Genomic DNA, 23688 nt, shown 5'->3' with positions numbered 1-23688 from the left:
AGCACCACTGCACTTGAGAGAGAGAGAGATTTGCACAGTAGGGGTAGGAATCACAAGTCTTCTGACATGGATATCCTCCTCAGGGAGTCATTAGTGGTGTATATATACATATACCAACAGATGTTTTTAAGTGCTAAGTAGTTTCTGATGTATCTAATTCAGGTGGAGACTAAAAACATAGCGGGCACAATCCAGCACAATTTCTATTTATTTTAATGGGAGAAAGTTGAAGCACGTTCATAACTCTCACATTAACATTAACCCTAACCTTAACCACTAATCCTAACCTGAAATTGCTTGAAGTTGGCATGATTGCACCCCATGTACGAAACAGTCCTCACTGAAATCTGAACATGTTTAGAGTTGGTCTCCACCATAATTTATCCTACATTTGATGTGTTATATTTTCCCCAATTTACACCACCAGCATCATGCATATACATTAATATGCAACATCTCTGTGATAATATGGATGTCTAATCCATTTGTCCATCATTTCAATCCAATGAAAGCGCTCCAGTTGTCCAGTTTGGTGGAGTTACAGTTTGGTGGAGCAACCCCACAACACTGATACAGCCCCCCTCCAATTTTGGAGATTTTGCCCTTCATTCTTTGCCCCCTGTGCCCAGATAAATATTTCTGCTGGCTCAGGAGGCTGCCGTGCCATTATGCTGGGCTGTCAGATCAGAAGAATGTGAAATGATGGCATGGGCTTGCTGTAGCACTGTGCTGCAGTTTGGTCTTTCCTCTCATTCTTTCTGGGCCCCTTGCTCTTAGCTAGCTTATCAAAGCTGACTACAGGCATCAAGCAGGGCATGGCTGTTGGAGGAACCCTGCTGACCAGTTCACGTTGCCCTCTTAATAGGGGTATTGTTCTACAGTTGCACCCCTCCCTGATGCCCACTTGGCTCTTGGGATCAGGGGCCCTCCAGATGTTGCTGGACTCCCAACTATCATCAGCCCCAGCCAGCATGGCCAACAAACAGGAATGATGGGAGTTGTAGTCCAACATCTGGAGGGCCACATGGTCTCCACCTCTGCTCTGGATCTTACAGCTATTACAGGCACCTGCAGAGACCTGGTCAAGCTCTTACTTAGGTCTATCGATACTTCTGATAGGAGAGAGCGCACTGATGTTGCCTACTCGTCCTTATAGCAGTGCCGTGCTTTTTCTTGCTCAAGAAACCAAGGAAACTACAATATCAGCAGCTGTTTGTCTTCCTTGTTCTGTCTGGCAGCTGGTTTTTATTTTATTTATGAAAGTATTCACGACCTGCCCTCTATCAAATTGATCTCAGGGCAGAGTATAAGAAGATATTTTAAACCACCGTTCAGTTAATAAGACAAAACAATGAACAATAAGCTTTTTAAAAAACCTCACAGGGTGGCTTATTGTTACACAGCAGAGTTAACAATTCCTAAATGACTGAGAAAATAGCCAACCTCTCTGCTATGCTGCCTTCCCAACTGCAGGCAAGAAGAGCCACCACAAGAGAGAAAAGGGAATGCTACCAGTTTGGAGAGGTCATTTTCTTTTGCAAATGGAAGCAAATCCTAGTTATGGGGGTGAGCAGACAGCAGATCTACCTCTCTGCAGGCCAGGAAGGCTAGAAGGAAGGCTCTCTTTCCATGGCTGCCTGTAATGGCTGTCAGTTCTAGATGCCATCACAAGCATAAGGAGACTTCCCTTGACAGGCTGGCAATCTCTGACCTGCACCTCTGTGTCTATTAATCTGGAGAAGTGGACTATATGAGTAGCATTACTACACTCTGCCAATCCAAATGCACACACTCTGTCCTGAAATATCCTTTTAAGACTCACAAATAGTAGCTGGTGTGGTATTAACATTAACGATTTCTGCTAGAAAATTGAGGTTAGAAGGTGCTACACTGACAAGCTGCAATTAATAACTCGTGGAAGGATTTCTCTTTCAATTTCCTGCCCGACTCATGAATCAGAATCAAAAGTGAGATAGGATTATGCAAATATTGTGCAAAACTCTATAATGTGCAGATTTGCATTGTTAGAACTATGCTAATATTTTTACCCCCCCTCCAAAAGGAACGCTTTCTCACTTTGCTATTTTGGAAGTGGTATTCTCTGCAGCTTAAAAAAAGAAGTCAAGATTACCCACACATTTTAAGGCCTAGACTTCAGTGAGTAACAAACTTTTGGAACAGAGCATCATTTAAAAACCATCCGGCTAATGAGAGGTATTAGTAGTTTTCATAATATAGAATGCATTAAATTTTGCACTAGAAGATCAAACAATAGTATTAAAAAAGGGGGAAAAATCAAACTTGCACGTTAATATCAGAGCTTGCAGGTTTTTGTTTTTATTTAAAGCAACCACAGACATTGCACCGTTAAGAAAATGTTAGTTTGGCAGAATGCACCTAATTGTGTTATTCGGCACAGTGGGAAAGTTAAAACAAAGAAGAGTGTTATGTGTGGTTTGTGTGTGTGTTAAGAGGCAAGGCCTTTGAAGAGAGTTGAAAGGTTCAGGGTTATTGGTTTTAATGGCATTGTGCAGAAGAGGGAAAAGGAGGGGAAAGGCTTACTACAGAAAACGCTACCGAGCGTGACTGAGAGAGCACGTGAGCAAATCCTGGCAAAAGCAGACTCGTTTTAAAGGACAACCAAGCGATAAGAAACACCTGAAGCAAATTACGAATGCGCTGCCACAATGGCCAAAAGGAAACCTGATACGTTTCGCTGAATACTTGAATGTGAAAGGTTTGCTTGAGAACTTATGACTTATTTTTTTTCTTTTTTTGAGAAAAGAAAAGACAGGATCATGCAGATACGTGCCATTTGCTATGAGGTGTCCAGTTTGGGTATCCAGATAACAGAGGACGAGCCAGTTTGGATGAGAAGATGAGGGGCCTGTTCAGATGTGAAGCTCACTGGTGACCCAGGGCCCCACACACTCTCTCATTTATTTTTCAATTGTGAGGATGAAATGGGCTATTCCATTTTTATCTTCACAACAATCCTATGTGCTGGATTAGGCAGAGAGCGAGCGAGCGAGCATCACTCAAAGGACTCAATAGTCCAGCGTGCTATGAATGGAAGCCTCTCCAGTCTGTGTCCAACTGACACCTCATAATGCAGAAGCTGATATTTGCAGGGATTTCTCCCTCTCCAACTTCCTCATGGATACACAGATCAAACAGTCACAGTATATGCACCAGCTGCCTGATCTATGTACCTACGGTCAACCATGCAGCACCATACTGCCCTTTATGGAGTACATGATTCTTCTTACGTGGCGATTAACCCACTGTTTGTGATGATGTTAACATGTGGAGTTTTTCTTAGCGGGAGAGATTTAGGAAACTCAAACTCCCACATTTTTGAGGTGTATCTCACAGAAAGACACCTTAGCGCTGATAAAGGATGTAGCAATTGGAAGGAATTTTTGAGGGCCTTTTGTTAAAAGCCAGAATGCTCTCATTTCTGCTGTGGTGGATTAATGCGGTTACTCTTTGCAAAGGCTTTTTGCAAAGCTATGCTGCAGCGAGCCTTATGCGAGAGAGTAAAACTTTGACATTGTGGGCCAGCCAGAAGGACTATCGCAGACCCATAACAAAGTACACAAAAGGCAGTGTGGTGCAGGAGGATGCTTTTCCAGGAGTAAACTCCATTGAACTCAATGGGATTTGATGCTCAGCTGACGTGCACTGTTGAGCATGCATTAAATGCGTATGCAAAACAAAATTTGACTTGGGGGGGGGGAGAATAACAGGATGAGCAGGTGTTTGTTGAACAGTGATGCAAACTCTGTGTTGCTGCTCATCTTGTCTCCCAGATCCCCCCTCCTCTCTGCTCTCTTGGCCGAAAAGAGAGAGGCGACACGATTGCACCTTTTTATTACATACACAGGATGATATTGCATGCACATTTTGATAAGAACAAGCGTTTGAATTTGAAACTGCTGAAGCTATCAGGTTTCCTTTCAACCGTAATAAAACCCCTTACCCTTCGGGACCCCTGATAATGAATCAGAGTAATCAGAGGTGTTTGGGTCATCTTGGGCTACAAATTTCCGGGAGCCAGTCACTTTAGGTTTCCAGGAACCAATCACTTTGGGTGAGAAAACGGGGATACTTTCCACTGTGGTAACAGAAGTTGTGGGTAACGCCATGTCTGTGGTGGCAAACAGATTTTGCTTTTATTAATGTGCATTGCAGTCAGGTTCATGCCCCCCACTCTACGGTGTGTGTGTGTTTCTTTTTTTATATGAAACCCTCAACAGTTAGTGACTTTGCACGATGACTGCTAAATTGTATTTGGAAAATTGGCTTAATAGGAGTTGCACGGGGAACAACGGCATTATACTGTGACTTGCTCTTTAAAATCAGATTTAAAGTCAGGGGCAGGAAATGTATTGCGAATTATTGCCATTATTCAATGACTGTGGTGCTTAAATAAAATCAGTAAGGAAGATGGAAAATGGAGGAGGGGGAGCAGAATTTAGGAATGGAGGAAGCTGCCTTACTCTGTGTCAGGCTGGGTTTCTGATTTTTTCCCCCTGTCAATTTATTATTATTACATTTATATACTGCCTTTCATCCGAAGATCACAGGACATGTTACAGTATAAAAACACGTAACATAATAAAAAATAAAATCATAACCTCCCCCTGCCCCCCCAAGTTTAAAGGGTCATCGATCGTTTCATTAGCCAAATGCCTGGGTAAAAAGGAATTTTTTGCCTGGCGCCTAAAGATATGTAATGAAGACGCCAGGCAAGCTTCTCTGGGGGGGAGAGCATTCCACATTTGGGGGGCCACCACAGAAAAGGCATTTGAAGAGCTAATCCCCTTTCCCTAACACATTTATGATGGGGGGTTCATTCTAAACTTGAGTGTCTTGCTTTGCATCCAGCTGGTGGAATCAATTTCGCAAAACTAAGCTCTGCATAGATTTATATACTATGCACAGAATCCTCTGGGTGCAGAATTGAGACAAGACAGTACGGAATGCTTGTAATACTTTTATCGCGACTTTATTTCCCATACTTCTCTCTGTGTGTGTTTAAGACATTTTGACTAGAAACAATATACCATATTTTTCGCTCTCTAAGACGCACCAGACCACAAGACGCACCTAGTTTTTGGAGGAGGAAAACAAGAAAAAAAATACTCTGAATCTCAGAAGCCAGAACAGCAAGAGGGATCGCTGCGCAGCAAAAGCAGTGATCCCTCTTGCTCTTCTGGCTTCTGGGATAGCTGCGCAGCCTGCATTCGCTCCATAAGACGCACACACATTCCCCCTTACTTTTAAGGAGGGAAAAAGTGAATCTTATAGAGCAAAAAATATGGTATGTATAGAGAGGTAAGGAGCTCACAGACTTAAGAGTCATGCTGACTGAGCAAAGGTCTCACTGAGATCTCCTCCCAGACCTTCTAGAGTGTCTAACATTTAGTGTTATGGCATCAATGAGGTCCAGCCTCTTGCAGTGCCAACAGGGTCTCTTCTAATGGGCCTTGGGAAGAATATGGCAGGTGTGGGTGTTCTGGATGGCTCACCCTCACTTGTAAAAAGGAAAAGGGAAAAAGGATTGTGCTTCAAGCTACAGCAATACCAGCTACTGTATAGCTACGGTGGATTCATAGAATTGGGTGTGAGCTTTCAGGCAATCGGTCTGTAATCATGAGGGCCAGGAGCTTGATATAACTGGACAAAAGCAAAACTTGGAATTCACAGCATTCTATAGCTCATATGCCACAATTCATGTTGACATCAGGGGTGGTGTCAATTTCTAAACCTCCTGTGCATATCTGCAGTGGAAAGCTGTTGGTGAATGTGACTTACAAATCCCTGTTAATCGACAGTGTGGAATCAAGTGAATCATGTCAACATGTAAACCTGATTCCCCCCCCCCCCATCCATTCATGCACAGGCAAAAAGGGTGTCTTTTTCACACAAGGGAACTGCGACTTTCCTCCCTCCCCACCAGAATTAGTTCTCGGACAAACAAAATCCATCAAACACCATTCTTGTTTCATTACAGAAGTGCAAATAGCATCAAAGAATCGTCTGCTGTCAAACTTCCAGAAGCATTAAAAAGCATGTGGAAAAAAATTGTAATTGGCAGATAGAATTAAGGAAACATCAGAGGAGTGTACTCTGTACTGGATTGTGCTCTCATTGAAGTCCAACATGGAATTTTGCCTTTTGAATTAAAGAAAAAAGCAGCAGTCTAACCATTTAGGAGGAATTTGGGATGGAAATGCTAAAAAAAAACCTGACACCAGAAGGGAACTGATGCCCCTGTTACAAACAGGGCTTCAAAGCTTCTATTGGGAGCAGATAAAAGAAAGTACAGTGGTACCTCGGGTTACATACGCTTCAGGTTACAGACTCCGCTCACCCTGACATAGTACCTCGGGTTAAGAACTTTGCTTCAGGATGAGAACAGAAATCGTGCTCCGGCGGCGCGGCAGCAGCAGGAGGCCCCATTAGCTAAAGTGGTGCTTCAGGTTAAGAACAGTTTCAGGTTAAGAACGGACCTCCAGAACGAATTAAGTACTTAACCCAAGGTACCACTGTACTACTTCACACAGCACAAAGTTGAACTGTGGAACTCCCTCCCACAGGAGGCCTCTATCTTGGATGGCTTTAAAAGAGGATTAAATGAGTTCATGATTAGGTTACCAATGGCTACTAGCTATGCTTGACTTCACAGCTGGATGCAGTAATAATTCTGATTATCAGTCGCTGGAAACTGCAGGAGGGGAAAGTGTGCTTGGGCTCTGCTTGCAGGTTTACCCCAAGAACCTGGCTGGCCACTGGTCTGATCCAGCACACTCTTCTTAGGTTCATATTCTGACACCTGCCTCCTCGATCATTTCCCTCCTGTGCTGCTCAGGAATTCTGGGAAACCAAAGCACTGGCGCAGCTCTGAAAGGTTCAGTCTGCCATCTTGATTCAAAATGGTGTCCCATTGTATCCAAACATGGACAAGACCCCTGTTCCCAGGAACCTTTCAAATCACAGAATTGTAGAGTTGGAAGGGGACTCTGGTGATCATCTGGTCCCAACCCCCTTCAAGGCTTGCCCTGCAGACCAACCCCTTGAAATAGCCTGCCTTATGCCCCACCCTTAAATTATCCAAAGCAAGTTGCATAATTTGGTTACAAGGTCTTAAGTCCAAATGCATAGTGAACAGACATGCCAACAACCCTTCAAACCTTTATAGCTCACCAATTGAAAGGGCCCGGTGTTGCTTGAGAATTCTCAGAAACAAATTATTATTATTATTATTATTATTATTATTATTATTATTATTATTATTATTATTTTATCATTACAGTGGTACCTCGGGTTAAGTACTTAATTCGTTCCAGAGGTCCGTTCTTAACCTGAAACTGTTCTTAACCTGAAGCACCACTTTAGCTAATGGGGCCTCCTGCTGCCACCGCGCCACCGGAGACCGATTTCTGTTCTTATCCTGAAGCAAAGTTCTTAACCTGAAGCACTATTTCTGGGTTAGCGGAGTGTGTAACCTGAAGGGTATGTAACCTGAAGCGTATGTAACCCGAGGTACCACTGTATTATGAATAATACTGAGATTATAAATGCGTAATGCACTCTGTCACTTTCTAGGGCTGTGTGTGCCCTTCCCTGCCCCAACCCAGGCAACGATAAACCAGAATCCGGCCTTGGGAGTTGTGCTAATTAAGGCTTTTAAAGTCCAACATAGTTGGGAGCAGCAAGGCAATGCTATGTCTCTTCTCCTTCTGGGGACAAGAACACACAGTCAAAGTACAGGGCAGGGCTGTTTGAAAGCTCTTTTACAAACAGTCCTGCAACTGCTCTTTGCATCTCAGGCACCATCATGCAAAATCTGGTGACCTTATCTTAAGAGGTGTCCAAAATGTTGCAGTCCAGCATCTGGATGTAAAGCGGTGTCACAACAGTAGCCAAACATAGATGGGAAACCAGTTCCTCTATCTTGGGAATCATTGTGTTAAGTTTGGCAGTGATATCTCAAGAGGTGTCTGAATGCAGAGCGAGTGGACAGACAGACAGGTGGACAGACAAACCACAACTCAGCTATATCAGGTATAAGAGCTAATGATGATGATGATACATAATACCTCCACATACAGAGACAGTGGGCAGCTAGCTAACCTTGGTGGGAAACTGAATGTTGGACTAAAAAGTAAGAGTCCCTCCTGGATCAGACCAAACACTGTTCCCGTAGTGGCCAACCAGATGTCTATGAGAAGCCAAAGTAGGAAAAGTGCTGTTCCTCTACCACTTGTGTCCTCTACCAACTTCTATTCAGCGATGTATTGCCTCTAATCCATACGATATAGCCATTATGATTAGTAGCCATTAATTCTCTCAGCCTCCATGGATTTGTCTAATTTGCTTTTAGAGCTGCCCAAGATGGCAAATATGCAGTGTGAAGAAATGGTCTGAATATTCTACCACACCATTGGATGGTCTTGAGTTCTAGCATTTATTTGTCATAGTTTTACATATATCGCTCTATGTATACCTCGAAGTGGTCTCCATTAAAATATTGACTTTATTATTATACAGTGGTACCTCGGGTTACATACGCTTCAGGTTACATACACTTCAGGTACCACTGTAAATGTATATAACACATACCGTATTTTTCGCTCTATAGGACGCACTTTTCCCCCTCCAAAAATGAAGGGGAAATGTGTGTGCGTCCTATAGGGCGAATGCAGGCTTTTGCTGAAGCCTGCAGAGTGAGAGGGGAGAGCCCCAGCGCCAGCCCCACAAGGTCGGGGGACAGAGGGAGGCGGAACGCCGCCATCCCGCTGTCTCCCGAAGTGGTTTGGAGGCTGACGGCGGGGAGACCCCGCCGCCAGCCCCGCAAGCTCCGGGGACAGTGGGGAGGTGCAGCGCGTCTCCCCGCTGTCCCCGGACCTGGTCTGAAGGCGGGCGGCGGGGAGAAGAGCGCTTCTCCCCGCTGCCTGCCCCGCAAGCTCCGGGGACAGTGGGGAGGCGCAGCGCGTCTCCCCGCTGTCCCCGGACCTGATCTCAAGGCGGGCGGCGGGGAGAAGAGCGCTTCTCCCCGCTGCCTGCCCCACAAGCTCTGGGGACAGCTGGGAGGCTTCCCGCTGTCCCCGGACCTGATCTCAAGGCGGGCGCCTGGGGGCCCACAAGCGCCTGGGGGGGAAAATAATTTTTTCCCCCTTTATTTCCCCCCAAAAAACTTGATGCGTCCTATGGGCCGGTGCGTCCTATGGGGCGAAAAATACGGTACATTATAGTATTTTGAGAGAGGAAGAAAAACTTCCCCTTCTACATTTTCTCCATAGTGTGGTCACATTACCCCTCTTACTCAGTGTAAGCTGCAACCTTTCTTTCAGCCCCCAAATGATAACCTGGGCTGCACCTTTTCCAGCTCTACAATATCCTTCCTGAGGTGTGGAAACCAGAACTGAACCAAAACCTTAAAATCCCTAAATGGCCTTGGCCCAGTATACCTGAAGGAGCATCTCCACCTCCATCGTTCTGCCCGGACACTGAGGTCCAGCGCCAAGGGCCTTCTGGCGGTTCCCTTGCTATGAGAAGCCAAGTTACAAGGAACCAGGCAGAGGGCCTTCTCGATAGTGGCGCCCGCCCTGTGGAACGCCTTCCCACCAGATGTCAAAGAGAAAAATAACTACCAAACATCTGAAGGCAGCCCTGTTTAGGGAAGCTTTTAATGTTTAATAAAGGTAAAGGTAAAGGTACCCCTGCCCGTACGGGCCAGTCTTGACAGACTCTAGGGTTGTGCGCTCATCTCACTCTATAGACCGGGAACCAGCGCTGTCCGCAGACACTTCCGGGTCACGTGGCCAGCGTGACAGCTGCATCTGGCGAGCCAGCGCAGCACACGGAACGCCGTTTACCTTCCCGCTGGTAAGCGGTCCCTATTTATCTACTTGCACCCGGGGGTGCTTTCGAACTGCTAGGTTGGCAGGCGCTGGGACCAAATGACGGGAGCGCACCCCGCCGCGGGGATTCGAACCGCCAACCATGCAATCGGCAAGTCCTAGGCGCTGAGGTTTTACCCACAGCGCCACCCGCGTACCACGGGTTTAATAGGTTATTGTATTTTAGTGTTCTGTTGGAATCCGTCCAGAGCAGCTGAGGAAACCCAGCCAGATGGATGGGGTATAAATAAATAATAATAATAATAATAATAATAATAATAATAATAATTATTATTATTATTATTATTATTATTAAACTGTAGCCACGCCATAGTAAATTACAATGTGCAAAAGGCATTGTAATATTAGCAGTTTTATCTTTGATCCCTTTCCTAATGATCCAGGCAAGGAAATTCTTTTTGTATTCAGTTTTTAATTCTAAGTTTACATATCTAACTGTGCCCTATATTGCAACCACTTTCCTTACTGTTGTTACTTTTCCTATTCAGGTAAGATGCTGAGATTTCAGTAACGACACACAAAATCCCAGACCACCAATTTTTGGAACTGAACTCTATGTTTCAGTAACCTAAACCACGACACCTCTTGGAAAGCTATTGTATAATTTCTCTTGCCGCATGAGAGCTGAGGGATCAGAGTTTAGGAGGAGGAAAAATCCATATGTAGGCAATTGAAATAGTATTGCAGACATGAAAAGCCTACTGTAAGTTTGCCTGTTGTTTGGAGAATGGTTGGGTTTCCTCTGTAAAGGAAGCACAAAGACAAGTCCTGTGATGCGAGTGGGAGGCGGGAAAAACCCCCATCCTTCTCATTCTTGCCAACAGCTTATTAAAGGCAAAGACGTCCCCTCATTTGCTCTGTAATTTTTCTGGAAGAAGCACATAAAACTTGAAACGATCTGCTGCTAAATGCCACCTATTAGTGGATATGATGCTATTAGCACAAATGCATTTCTGAAAACCTTTGAAGATATCAACACATTTCCAACATTTCAGAAATACACATTTCAGGGGGGAAATGTGCATTTGCTTTTTATAAATAGCCGGGACGACACAGGAGGAGGAGGAAAGGGAGGAGATGAAGTGGACCAGGCATCTAACTGCTAGGGTAGCATTCATGAAGACATGGTTGAGTGGAGGGGGAAAGAGTAGAAGCTTAGCGGACATTTCGTGCAGTGAGAATGTCATCTATGTTAATCAGGCTCTTTCACTTAATAAAAGATGTGTCTCAATTAACAATGAGCTCTTAAGCATGCAGATACACAAGGTGGAAAGTGCTAAGTGAGAGAAAGTCTTGGCTGTTCCTTGACCATCAGAAGAGAGATGAGTAAAAGCAGAAAAGCAAAAAATATGGAGGTCTTGCCAACTGCACCAAAGGAAAGAAAAAGGGAGGAGGAAAAGAAAAGTAAAAAAGAAAAGGGGGGCGAGGCTGTCTGAAAATGCTGAACTGAAGGAAAGAAAAGTTCCATTAACTGGGGGGAGGAGAAAAAAATGATTGAAAAAAACTAACCAGATGTTGGATCGCCAAATATTTTGTAATCTGGTGTAGTTGTAGTAGGCAAAATTTCTAAAAGAATTAAAGGAACACGTAATCAGTGAAAAGTAACCGAAAGCAAAAGCAAAATAGATTTCCAAAGCTGAAAATCAGAAAACAAAACACAATAGGTTCACCCAAAAGGAAGAAGAAAAAAAAGGGAAAGGGGTGGGGAATACCTGTTTTAATAAGTTGACATCTAGACCTTCATGAACAATACATGAAGGCTGGGAGAAAAATGGCCAAGGGGGGGGGGGTCCACCACCCAAGATCAAGTGGCTTAGGTTTGTGCTAAATGGTTTACAAGGGGGTGGGGTGCTCCGTGCCATTTTTTTTGTGACATCCACACCGACAAGAGTGTGGCCCGCAAACCAAACCATGCCACATTCTCAAGTTGGCCCCTGGGACTTATGCTTACCGTGGCAATCCCCAAGTTGTGCGGTGTTGCCATATTCCACATCTTGCTCATATCCTCCAACGCTGTGGTTGTATGAAACAAACAAAGATAACCTGCAATTAACAGCATTAGTTGGGGAAGAAACCAATGGCCACAGTCATTCTCAAAAGAAACACAAAAGCCGCAAAACATGTTCATTCAGCATTTGCTAAGCAGCGGTTCTCAACCTGTGGGTCCCTCCCCAGATGCTGTTGGACTACAACTCCCATCATCCCTGAGCTCTGGCCTTGCTAGCTAGGGGTGATGGAAGTTGTAGTCCAACAACATCTGGGGAGGGACCCACAGGTTGAGAAAGGCTGAGGCTAAGAGGAGCTGGGCGCTGGATATACAATGAAGGGAAGAGATTTCGTCTTCAGCAACCTCTGCTTAGAATCTCAAGTATTTAATGGCTATGCCTTCTTCACAATAATCCTTGCAACTTCAAGCAGGTTAAATAGTCACGACCAAATAATACCCAACCCACAGGGAAGATTTCCTACGCAGGCCTCAGTGAAATGAATGGGAAGCAGAGATGAATACGACCATGTGGTGTTGTATCTGCTTACGACGGGCATAGGCAAACTCGGCCCTCCAGATGTTTTGGGACTACAATTCCCATCATCCTTGACCACTGGTCCTGTTAGCTAGGGATGATGGGAGTTGTAGTCCCCAAACATCTGGAGGGCTGAGTTTGCCTATGCCTGGCTTATGACTTCTATTCAACCCAAAGGGACTTGCTCAGGAGAACTTAACACTATGCCTCCCAAATTATCTAACGACAGACCTGTCCAACACCATCTGACCCATAGTTCCCTGCCCTGTTTTCCCTGGCAACGAGGCACCATAAAACCTTTTATACTTTTACTAGCTCCCCTGATCACAGTATTGGGGAGTGGAAATGTAGACCATGTTGGACAAATATCATGTCCAGATTCAGAGGAAGTATGCCTATGAATTATCAGTTGCTGGGTGATTGCAATGTGAGGTCTATTGCCACCACCCTGCCACTCATGTCCTGCTTCCGGAGACATTAGTTTAGCTTCTATGTCAAATGGGATACTGGCAACCCTTTGGTCTAATCTAGCAGGGCTCTCCTAATGTTCCTACGCTCACACAACCCTGATCCCATGTTGGGACTTCCCCAGGGAGAAATGTCCACAACTGTGCTGTCATCACTGAGATGGTCCTGTACCTTGTACTACCCCACCAGATATTAGTTAATGATGGGCCACAGAGCAAAGTTAAATTTTATTTGTCCAGCTGGCTCATATGGGTGAAAACGGCCCTTCAGACAACCTGGTCCCAGATGGTTGAAAGCTTCACAAGCTTATTAACCCCTCTATAAATTGAGCCCAGAAACGACCGTATTTTTCGCTCTATAAGACGTGCCACACCACAAGACGCACCTAGTTTTTGAAGGAGAAAAACAAGAAAAAAAATATTCTGAATCTCAGAAGCCAGAACAGCAAGACGGATCACTGTGCAGTGAAAGCAGCGATCCCTCTTGCTGTTCTGACTTCTGGGATAGCTGCGCAGCCTGCATTCGCTCCATAAGATGCACACACATTTCCCCTTACTTTTTAGGAGGGAAAAAGTGAGTCTTATAGAGCAAAAAATACGGTAGTTGGTAGTTAAGATGATTTTATGAGGTCCATTCTGCACATCTCAACCAATGCCTTTCTGCTTCAAGAACACCTGACCCATGCTGCATATTAAAACCTATTTAAAGGCATTGACTAACACATTGCCATTTATTTATTAAAAATCCTGCTACTTACAACATGCTTGATTTCACTCTTCCACAGCTCCCATGGTTCAGCCAGCCACAGTAAGGATCTCGAGACGCAATGCAAGACCTGCGGCGAGAGGAAATTAACCTTTTTTACCGCCTCCCAACCTTGGTGCACTCCATTGTATAGGCATGTTTGGACAGGGGGGGCTTACTTTTTGCACGACCCATGACGCTCGCAACGGCTGAGTGGAATTCTAATGACGCAGCTGGAGAATGCAACAAATAAGGCATGGTGCTCTTTGTCTAGTTGCAGGGAGATGACCTTCTTGTCCTCTTCACCATCCCCATTACACCTGTTCAATTACACAAGAAATTTGGATGCTGTTATTTCTTTTGACCCCCTTTAAATAATAATAATAATAATAATAATAATAATAATAATAATAATAATAATAATAATAATAATTTATTATTTATACCCTGCCCATCTGGCTGGGTCTCTTCCAACAAAGTATTAAAATACAGTGGTCTGCTAAACATTAAAAGCTTCCCTAAACAGGGCTGCCTTTAGATGTATTCTAAAAGTTTGGTAGTTATTTTTCTCTTTGACATCTGGTCCACAGGGCGGGTGCCACTACTGAGAAGGCCCTCTGCCTGGTTCCCTGTAACTTGGCTAAACTTTAATCCAGTTTATCACTTCTGAATTTACTATGAGGTGGGTTACATCCATCTATGAAAAAGCTGCATGCCAGGAATAAGAAAAGCCCAATTTCCTCAGAGCTTTTAGGAAGACATATGGGTTGATCTCGATAGAATTAAGGGTGGGAGAGAAAATATGGCAAACTGCTGATTTATGATGCTAGAACAGATTCCCAAATTCATACAGGGTGGAGGGAGCCCATGGCAAGGTGGTGCCTGGTAGGTCCTTTGCCACTATATAGATCACTTATTTTGTATTACATACATACATTATTATCATCAGTACCATGTTTATATCCCACCCTTCCTCCATAAGAGGCCCAGTAAAAAAGGCTTTGATCCATATACAAACCTTTGCTCTGATATCCCTTGCTATCCCTTGGAATGAATACCAACTGCAATTTGGACAAACGCTGCAATTTCCACAGGGAAACTGTCCCTCAATTGTTTTCTGATTGAATGTTCTGATGGACCCCATACTCTTTCTTTTATTCTAGTACGTGTCAACCAATGTGTTTTGGGTGTGCTCGTCAGCAAACAAGGGACTGCTCCTACACTGAGGAATAGGGCAGTTTTTTCTGACTTAAGAGCGGCATGCACACGGAATTAGAATGCAAGGCAAGCACACAAATATTTTCAGATGTTGCTCAAATAAACATTCCCCTAAGCGCTGGGAAAGCATCAGACAAGGAGGTGAGGTGGGAAACACATTTAAATCAGGTGGCAAAGCAGCAAGTGACTCAAACGAGACAGACGCTGTACAATGTCACCGAGCAGTTCTTGTAAAAGTATACCTACTTTGCATGATTGTAAGCATCAATCTCTTCCAGTAACACGCTGTCATTCAAAGAAGAAGGTTTGGTCTTTGCCAAGATTTTAAGTACCATTCCAGCTTCAGAGCCAACGAAGATGACTGTGTAGTTTTGATACGGGCCGGCAGAGTGGTCCACTGCGATCGCTGTCAACCGATACCTGTCAAGACCAAGATCTCCTGTATAATAATTCCTCCACATTAGAGACCCCCAAAATTTGTTCCTCCTAGGTCCTGAATATGGAAGTACCACTGCTTTTGCCTGGTTTGGGGAGGCAGCAGCTAACAACACCAAATTATGCACTCATCTCTATTTATGCTGTTTTCAATCAACACTTTGGGGGATGCTTTTAGGTCCCAATGGCCCTATGGCCAGGAATGTAGGGAGTTGCAGTCCTGATACATCTGGAGGGGCAAAGGTTCTCCATCCTTTGCACTAAGGAATGAGAGGGAAGGAATGCTATGTTTAACAAGCCAACTGTTGTGAACAGTTGAGTAACAACCGGAATAGTCACTGTCTGGAAACACAACTGAGTGACAGTCAAAGACTCGGAGTCATTCTCCAAAGTGGTTTTGGAGAACCATTTATGGTTTTGGCAACTGTCATCAAATCCCACTCATGCTAGCTCATGCTTCCATAGACACTCCCCACAGCTTGGTGATCAATTTGCTAGTGTGTCAATGACAAGAAACCTGATACCCGTTCAAGTGGGACTAGAATAAGTGCTCTGCTGATGTGGCAATCCTTGAACTCAGTGGAACTTGCCTCTGAGTAGGTATATCTAGGGTCGCGCTGTGTTTCCTTTCTCCACCAAAGCCAATGGGTTGTGGTTGGAATGATTCACTCAGAAACTCTGCAGGGCAATTTGAGCCAGTGTGGTGCTAGTGGTTCAAGGGTTCAAGCCCCTACTCAGCCACAAAGCTCACTAGGAGACCTTGGGCCAGTCCCTGTCAATCAACCTAACTTCCATCATAGGGTTGTGAGGATGATATGAGGAGGGGGAGAACCTCGTAGCTATGTTGCTGTTTATATGATGTTGTACCATCCTAGATGGAGGTGGGTGAAGAGCCGAGTGTAAATCACGCTTAATGCTGCCAGGCATTTTTTCTAGACCAGATGTTTGCTTTGCAACAAATATTTGGCCGGGGATTGGCTGTGTTATCTGCGTGGTTGCTGGGAATGCTTAAGAGTGAGGTTTGCATGTGGAACGTTTTCAAGAATGTACTTGGGAGAGGTTACTGGAGTGGAGGGGCAGAGCTGCCTCTTATTTTGTTCAGTTGCTAATGATGCTCTCCGATGGAATTTTATGGCATTTTTTGTATAGAAAATCTAACAAAACCAATTCTGTAACATGTTTTTCCAATGCTTATTTTGTTTTCCTGTTAATCATGCCATCTTAAATGTCTATTCTCCATTATTTGACCTTCATTTGCAAGGGTGGGTTTTTTTTTTTGTATTTTGCAATGTTATGTCATATGCTTGGAGCTGGGTTGCAAAACACATTGAGATTTTTATTTGTTTGGAAATGCAAAGCAATATAGAAGAAACGGTAAATAAGATAAAGATCCCACGTCTGACAACATTGCATTTTGCATCTCCCTGCCCTCCCACCGCAACCCCGGGTTTCACATCATTGGCCGCAGGGGCAGGAAAGCAGAGCGCAACATTATGCCAGACATGTACACTCTGCCCTGCGCATGGCCAGCCATGGGTTGCTTATCAACCCATGTCCTGCTCTTTGTGACACCTGCGAGAACCAGCTCTCCCATACTGCACAACCTCTGGTTAGATCCAAAGAAGTGTGTAATTATTTGCTTGTTTAAATCAGAGAAGAGCATCACCCTTTGGGGCAAGCTTTTGTGGGTGGCACACACCAGTGGTGGGGACAGAGGCAAAAATGGCTGGAACATGATGTAGGGTTGGCATATTTTGAAGAGCAAAAAAGAGGACACATTTGAAGACTTCTACTTTTAACTATAAGGGACGCAGGTGGCGCTGTGGGTTAAACCACAGAGCCTAGGACTTGCCAATCAGAAGGTCGGCGGTTCAAATCCCCGTGACGGGATGAGCTCCCGTTGCTCTGTCCCAGCTCCTGCCAACCTAGCAGTTCAAAAGCACCTCAAAGTGCAAGTAGATAAATACTTCCCGGCGGGAAGGTAAACAGCGTTTCCGTGCACTGCTCTGGTTCGCCAGAAGCGGCTTAGTCATGCTGGCCACATGACCCGGAAGCTGTACTCCGGCTCCCTCGGCCAATAAAGCGAGATGAGTGCCGCAACCCCAGAGTCGGTCACAACTGGACCTAATGGTCAGGGGTCCCTTTACCTTTACCTTACTTTTAACTATGGATCGCTGTGATGATTCTACCCGTGAAAAAGAGGATGTGTCCTGGAAAAATAAGAGGGCACATGGAAACCCTCAACAACAGATCTACAAATTGCAGAGTTCCCTGGGAAGAGGGACTGACTGTTAAACCACTGCGAAAACAGCAGCTCTGTAAGGCGGACAGGGGGTATCCTAACAACTGTCAGCAGCCTTAACAAACTACAGTTCCTGGGATTCTTTGAGGAAGCCGTGACTGTGGCATGGCACTGCTTTAAATGTATAGCGCAGATGAGGCCTTAATCAGTCCCATGTAGGAAAACCTGATCTCCCCAAAGTCTTGCCCGGTGTGGCTGGCATAGTATTACGTTTCAGATGTGCAGCGGCTGAACCTCGCAACAAGGCCTCCTTCCTTACCTGACCCTTGTCTTTGTAAACCAAGGCTCCTCAATGACGGAGGGAACGGCGGAATCCATCAAAGGGTGGGATTTGATGAAAGAGAGGGTTTCATCTGGGAAATCAATGGAGGTTTTGTAAGCCTCTGCTAGGCCGTGTTTTGCACAGCACCCAGGTCTGAAAGGAAAGCAACATTTTTTTCCCATTTTTTTTTTTAAAGTGAAGGGAAGGGGCAGAATTCTGAAGGAGCAGCGCGAACAGCCAAGGCAAAATGAATTTGGAGTCCAAACGAAAACTGCTACTTTGGGACCATTTGGGACAATCGCTCAGCACAAGGCTGGCCAATTGCTTTGTTACTCCATGTTCATGATGAGGGAGTCATCTGAATTTCTGTCTATATTTGGGGGTTTTGCACATTTTTAGGAAGGTTTATTTGTAGCATGCTGAGGTTCCAAGCCTTTGATTCCCCACTCCTGGCTCATTCTCAACATCTGGACAGGTGGGGGAAATGTTCTTCCATTAAATATCAGACAGGTGCAATCTCTATTATCTTCTCATTGCCTACTGAAGAACTTCCTACTCCAACAAGTCTTTCAAAAATCTCTGTATTTGTACTTTAATTAGTGCATGTCTCACTTTCCACACGTGTCTCAGTGCTTGCCTTTTATATATATTGAGCCATTTCCTGCTTTCTAAGCTTGGGTTTCAGCTGTTTTGCCTTTGCCCCCAGAAAACCTGCTCTTTTGCACTAAATCAGAATAAATGGCAATCTGCTATCAGAAAACCCAGTTGCTGTTTGTTCTGATTCAGCGCTAAACTACGGGTTTTCCAGGAGGAACATGGTGGGCAAACAAATTCTTTAGTTGAGCCATTTGTCATCGGAATATAAGAACACAAGAAGCTGTCTTACCCCAAGTCAGACCATTGGGTCATCGATCTCAGCACTGTCCACCCTAACTGGCTGCTGTTTCCCAAGGTTTCAGGCAAGGGTCCCTTCCAGTCCTAATTGGAGATGTCAGTGATTGAACCTAGGTACTTCTGCATGCAAGACAAAGGCCTTGCCCCCTTGCCATGTGCAAGGTGCAGTTTGAAATTAAACATAAACACTGATTTTATCTGTTATTTGTCTGCTGCTTTTCCATCAACCAATTTGAGCTCAAAGCAGCTCACAATTCCCAGCCAGAGGCACATGGATGGGCCAACATGTTCTTCACTGATTCCAAAGCAGCTGTACAGATGGGGCCATGACAACAACATTCTGATAACAGATTATCATCCATTTATTTCCTTTACCTCGGCCTTGGTACTTTGTCTTCAGGTACAGCTGTCCAAACAGAATCTGGAGTCTTTTGTTCCTTAAATCTTCCTTTGAAGACTTTCTCAATGTCCTCCATGCTAAAGGCACACACCGCTGAGCCGGGGATGCTGTAAAAGACACACAGCAGAAGAAGTTGCAGGGAAGCCAGGCGACAAAGCAGTGACAGATTAAGCGTCGGCAGTGAACCAGAGAACCTCCCTCTCTTTTTGACGCCGGGTCGCTCATCTCTTACCTGTTAAGCTGCGTAGTGAATACGCCGACAACAGTAGGGGCTCCGTTGATTTCTATTATGTCTGTGATCGACTGGAGCACGTCAAAGTAGAAAAACGAATCCCCGGGGACGGAACAGTTGAGACGCGCTTTCAGGAATGACGTCCAGTGCTTCTCCAGCACCCTCTGAGAGCCACCCATGTCGTTTTTGCATATGCGAGCTACACGGGAGTACACAGCCTTGCGTGGGGGACAACAGGAAAGGAGGAAAGTCAGGCTGGCAACTAATCCGTCTTGAAAACCACCACCAACTTTGGTAAAAGGAAAGCAACTGCTTTGTAGGTTCCCTATGCCAACTCCATTGGCAGGGGTGGGGAACCTTTCTCAATGTATTTATTATTTATCCATTATTTTTGTTAGTCGCTTTTCTCACCAAGTGACCCAAAGCAACTTATATTAAAATGAATCAAGATTAAAATTTGACAATAGGACCCATAGAGGGGATTGGGAGGGAGGAGTCCCGAGATTCAGAGTGATCTCTTTACATGGATGTCTATTTGGTATAGTTATAAATTCATATTTGTAAATAGAAATAACAGGGTGGGGGGAATCAAGAACATCCATGTAAGGACACACAATTATACAAATAAAAGGCAGGACTTAGGCAATGGACCACAATGCCACCCATCAAATTAAGGTCCAAAAGCCCAGCTAAAGAGAAAAGTATTTGCTTGGCATCTAAAAATGGATAAAGATGGCACTAGAAGTGCATCCCTGAAGGGGCAATACAGAAGTGGGGGGGGGGGAGGAAGAGGCAACCACTGAAAAAGCTTGATCTCATGTCCCCCCCCCCCCCGAACCTCCTATGGAAGGGACACATGAAGAAGGGCCTCAGATGATGATTGCAAAGCCCAGGTCAGTTCATGTGGGGAGAGGTGGACCTTGAAGTACTGGAGTCTTGAACTGCACAAGGCTTTGTTGGTCAAAATCTGGAAAAAAATTGATAGGCGGTTGTGCCAGAGCTGGCATTGTATGTTCAGACTGCCCTGCTCTGGTCAGCAATTTGGCTGTTGAATTCTGCACCAGCTGCGGTTTCCAAATGGTCTCTAAAGGCAGCCCAATTTATAATGCATGCCTGTTGTCCAACCTGGAGGTTTACTTTCAATATTTATATAATACTTGTCATGCAAGCTTCTCCAGACTTTCCTGCTTTTCTTAACCATTGTACAATAGGCTAGTTTCTACACACATTTTCTATCCTCCATCCTGGCAAACAAGAGGAATTATCAGAGTTCAAGGTTACATTCCAGCGAGGTGAAAACCCTCATGGAAGGCGTGAAGCAGTCTCGCTAAAGGGTGTCGTGTGGGTTAGGAGTGGGCTTTGGAGTCTTGAGGGCCAGAGACAGATGCCACTGGATCTAAGATTTCTCATTCCCGCCACAGAAAAAGGAAGTCATGTTTTGATTAGGGCTCAGCAACTATGAAAACCTTGGGTCAAACCTAGCCCCATACTACCTATCTCTCCAATTGCCCAGCTCAGAAATGGGGTGTAGATGAGCCCCAGGTCTTTTTGAGATTTGCCCTGCCACATCAAATTAGTCCTCCAGCAAATCTAGTTGCCGACCAGTTTATAGAGACAACCCATAATAAATCCTGGTCTTGTCTATATCTGTGTACTTCAAGTTGCAGCACTAAAATAAGAGCAGGAGGTTCATTTGATTCACAGGTGAACTTTCCAAGCGATTGTGTTCCATGTGTTTGGGTTAGGAAGGAGGCCAATTTGGATTTTCACTGACAGGGTGAACCTCTTTACAGATGAAGTCCAGCTCTAGAGAACAAAGCTATGAGACTGGGGGTTGGGGGTGGGGAACACAAATTCCACCACCTCCTTCAGCAATTAGAAGTATGAGAAGTGCCAGCTTATTATTTTCAAAACCAGTCGTTGAGCAGAAACGACTGCAAGCCACTCCATAGCAAGCATATTTTCAGCCCACTACAAATCACCCTGAGACTTTGTGGCTTATCATAACAAACAGCTTTATTTACTCTTACCTTGCCTAAGTTATTATGTTCCACGGCAATCTCTCGAAAGAAGAAATACACAAAGTTCCCGTATTCAATGGCATGAAGGAAATGGGGCTCTGCAAGATTCAAGGAAGAGGAGATCTATGTTGGGAGGATTTTGCTTGGTGAAAAAAGGAGGCACCTTGCTACATCTGGGTTAACAGCCCAATATGGCATGAGAAAGAGGCCTGGGGTTGCAGCCAACCAAGTATTACTCAGAGTAGACCCAATGGCATGACTAACTTAGGTCCATTCATTTCAATGAGTCCACTCTGAGTGAAAGTTGGTTTGAAACTTTGTAATGGCCACTATGCTAGCACAGGGGTCAGCAACCTAAGGCCCATGGGAGTGGCCCATGGAGGTTGTTTGACTGGCCCCCGAGCCGCCCCCGAACCAAGCTGCCTGTTCGCGTGCTGCACTAAACCGCGGTGCCGAAAACTGTGTTTGCACACAGACACCAAAAATTGCGGGCACGCACACGCGATCCAGTCCACAGAGGGATCTCTGCAGGACCGATCCGGCCCAGGCAAGATAAACCTTGCCAACCCCTGTCTAGCACAACATCATAACAGTGAATTATAGGCAAACAATGAAGCATTACTGACACTGTGCAGGTGTGGCTCTGGAAAGCATTAGAAGACCCCATGTAAGAATAAGAGACCATCATTTTTTAAAAAGGAAGTTCTTCCAAGAGCTGCTGGCACATCAGTTCAGTTGTTTCTGTCAGAAACAAATCACCACCATAGGATCTCAATGGAAAAGGAATGCATAAAGTTGTCTCATACCATGTTTAAGGGGAAGGACTGGAGCTCAGTGGTACTGGAACACATCGTTTGCATGTAAAAGGTCACAGGGTCAATCCCAGGCACCTCCACGGAGGACTGGAAATGAACCTTCTCTATACACCAGGAAAGTTGCTGGCAGTGCAGACCAGGAGTAGCACACATTGTGCCTTCCAGATGTTGTTGGACTCCAAATCCCATCAGCCCCAGCCAACATGGGATGATATTAGCTGTAGTCCAAAAATATTTGTAAGGCACCACACTAGCCTGGTGTAGACAACTCTGAATTAGATGGACCAATGGTCTGAACTGGAGTAGTTTTCTATGCTGGAGTTAGACCATTGGTTCATCTAGCCCAGTGATGGCCAGCTGTAACTGGCACCAGCTCTCCAGAATTCTCAGGCAGGGACTTCTCCCAGAGCTTGGTACCCAAAGTCCTTTTTAATTGGAGGTGCCAAAGAATGAAAGGCAGTATTGCAGAGATGAGGAACCCATGGCTTCTCCCAATCACCCAATTCCCATCAGCTCCAACCAACATTGCCCAACAGTCAGGGATGATGGGAACTGCAGTCCAGGAACATCTGGAATACCGAAGTCCCCCGTCCCTGCAGTATTGGCTCTGCCAACATTTATGCTATTGCAGAGGAAGGAAAACAGCATTCAAATAAACCTGGCACATACTAGATCAGCTACTACTTCCTTTTTGCAATGAAGGGGGAGGGGGTGCATTTCCTTCAGAGTAAAGAATGTCTGCATATGCCCCAAAGAGGGACAAACCTATCAGATCGAGCGTATAATACCGTGGTTAGAGTCTTGGACCAAGAACTGGGCTGCCCATATCCAAGTCCCAGTTCAGCCATGAAGCACACACAGTGGTATGATTTCAGTTAATTTATCAATTGCCTTCTCAACCACCATCTCAAGGGATTTACACATCAAACACATCAAAACAGTTAAAATCTGTGATCTTGGGCCAGTCACTACCTTTTGGCTTATTTGACTGGGGAACCCTAGAGTTCCTTGGAGGAAAGGTAGGGTATATTATGGGAGGAATCAATGGGTCCAGCCTGTTCCATGTGCCTCTCGTGAGATGCTCTTTTGCAGCAACTCACTAGAAAGCTCTCTTAAAGTTACAGGCATTACAGTCTTCATTAGTGCTACAAACAGGCTGCTGTTGCAGCTGCTATGCAGATCTGGTGCGTACGGATGCCAAAGTGTATCCTGTAGTTACAAAGTGAAATCCACTATTCAAGGCACTTTAGGACATCCAAGTACAGATGGAGTTGAGCTTCAATGAATGTGCAGACTTTAATGTCGGCTAATGGACTGTAAAAAGGCCTCCGAGGAATTGTATTGCAGCTCCGGCCTTTTGTTACTACAGCTTCATTCATTAACTTATTGCGGATTGGGGTGTGGGTGTGGGTGGGAAAGGGTTTCATTCCTGGGCCAGATCTT

At 44.9% G+C, this 23688-nt stretch overlaps 1 protein-coding gene across 24 annotated transcripts in view; it reads right to left on the bottom strand.

Annotated features, from left to right (window-relative positions):
- Positions 1-23688, bottom strand: part of SEMA6D (semaphorin 6D) — a 425926-nt gene that overhangs the window by 4619 nt on the left and 397619 nt on the right. For 5 of the 24 annotated variants that reach the window (XM_083586320.1, XM_083586321.1, XM_083586322.1 and 2 more), the window contains 10 exons: positions 21440-21528; positions 19410-19627; positions 19153-19284; positions 17881-18036; positions 15131-15304; positions 13846-13986; positions 13680-13757; positions 11884-11975; positions 11442-11498; positions 3983-4150 (listed from right to left, as the gene is read on the bottom strand). In XM_083586320.1, the coding sequence (XP_083442446.1) occupies positions 3983-4150; positions 11442-11498; positions 11884-11975; positions 13680-13757; positions 13846-13986; positions 15131-15304; positions 17881-18036; positions 19153-19284; positions 19410-19627; positions 21440-21528 (1305 nt within the window). The remainder of the gene's footprint in view (positions 1-3982; positions 4151-11441; positions 11499-11883; positions 11976-13679; positions 13758-13845; positions 13987-15130; positions 15305-17880; positions 18037-19152; positions 19285-19409; positions 19628-21439; positions 21529-23688) is intronic. The other 19 variants (XM_083586324.1, XM_083586303.1, XM_083586312.1 and 16 more) reach the window with 7 other exon arrangements.

The sequence above is a fragment of the Podarcis filfolensis genome, assembly GCF_964270895.1.
Source record: "Podarcis filfolensis genome assembly, chromosome: 14".
Classification (NCBI taxonomy): domain Eukaryota; kingdom Metazoa; phylum Chordata; class Lepidosauria; order Squamata; family Lacertidae; genus Podarcis; species Podarcis filfolensis.
Note: the sequence above shows the minus strand (reverse complement) of the source record. Positions and strands in the feature narration are given on the sequence as shown.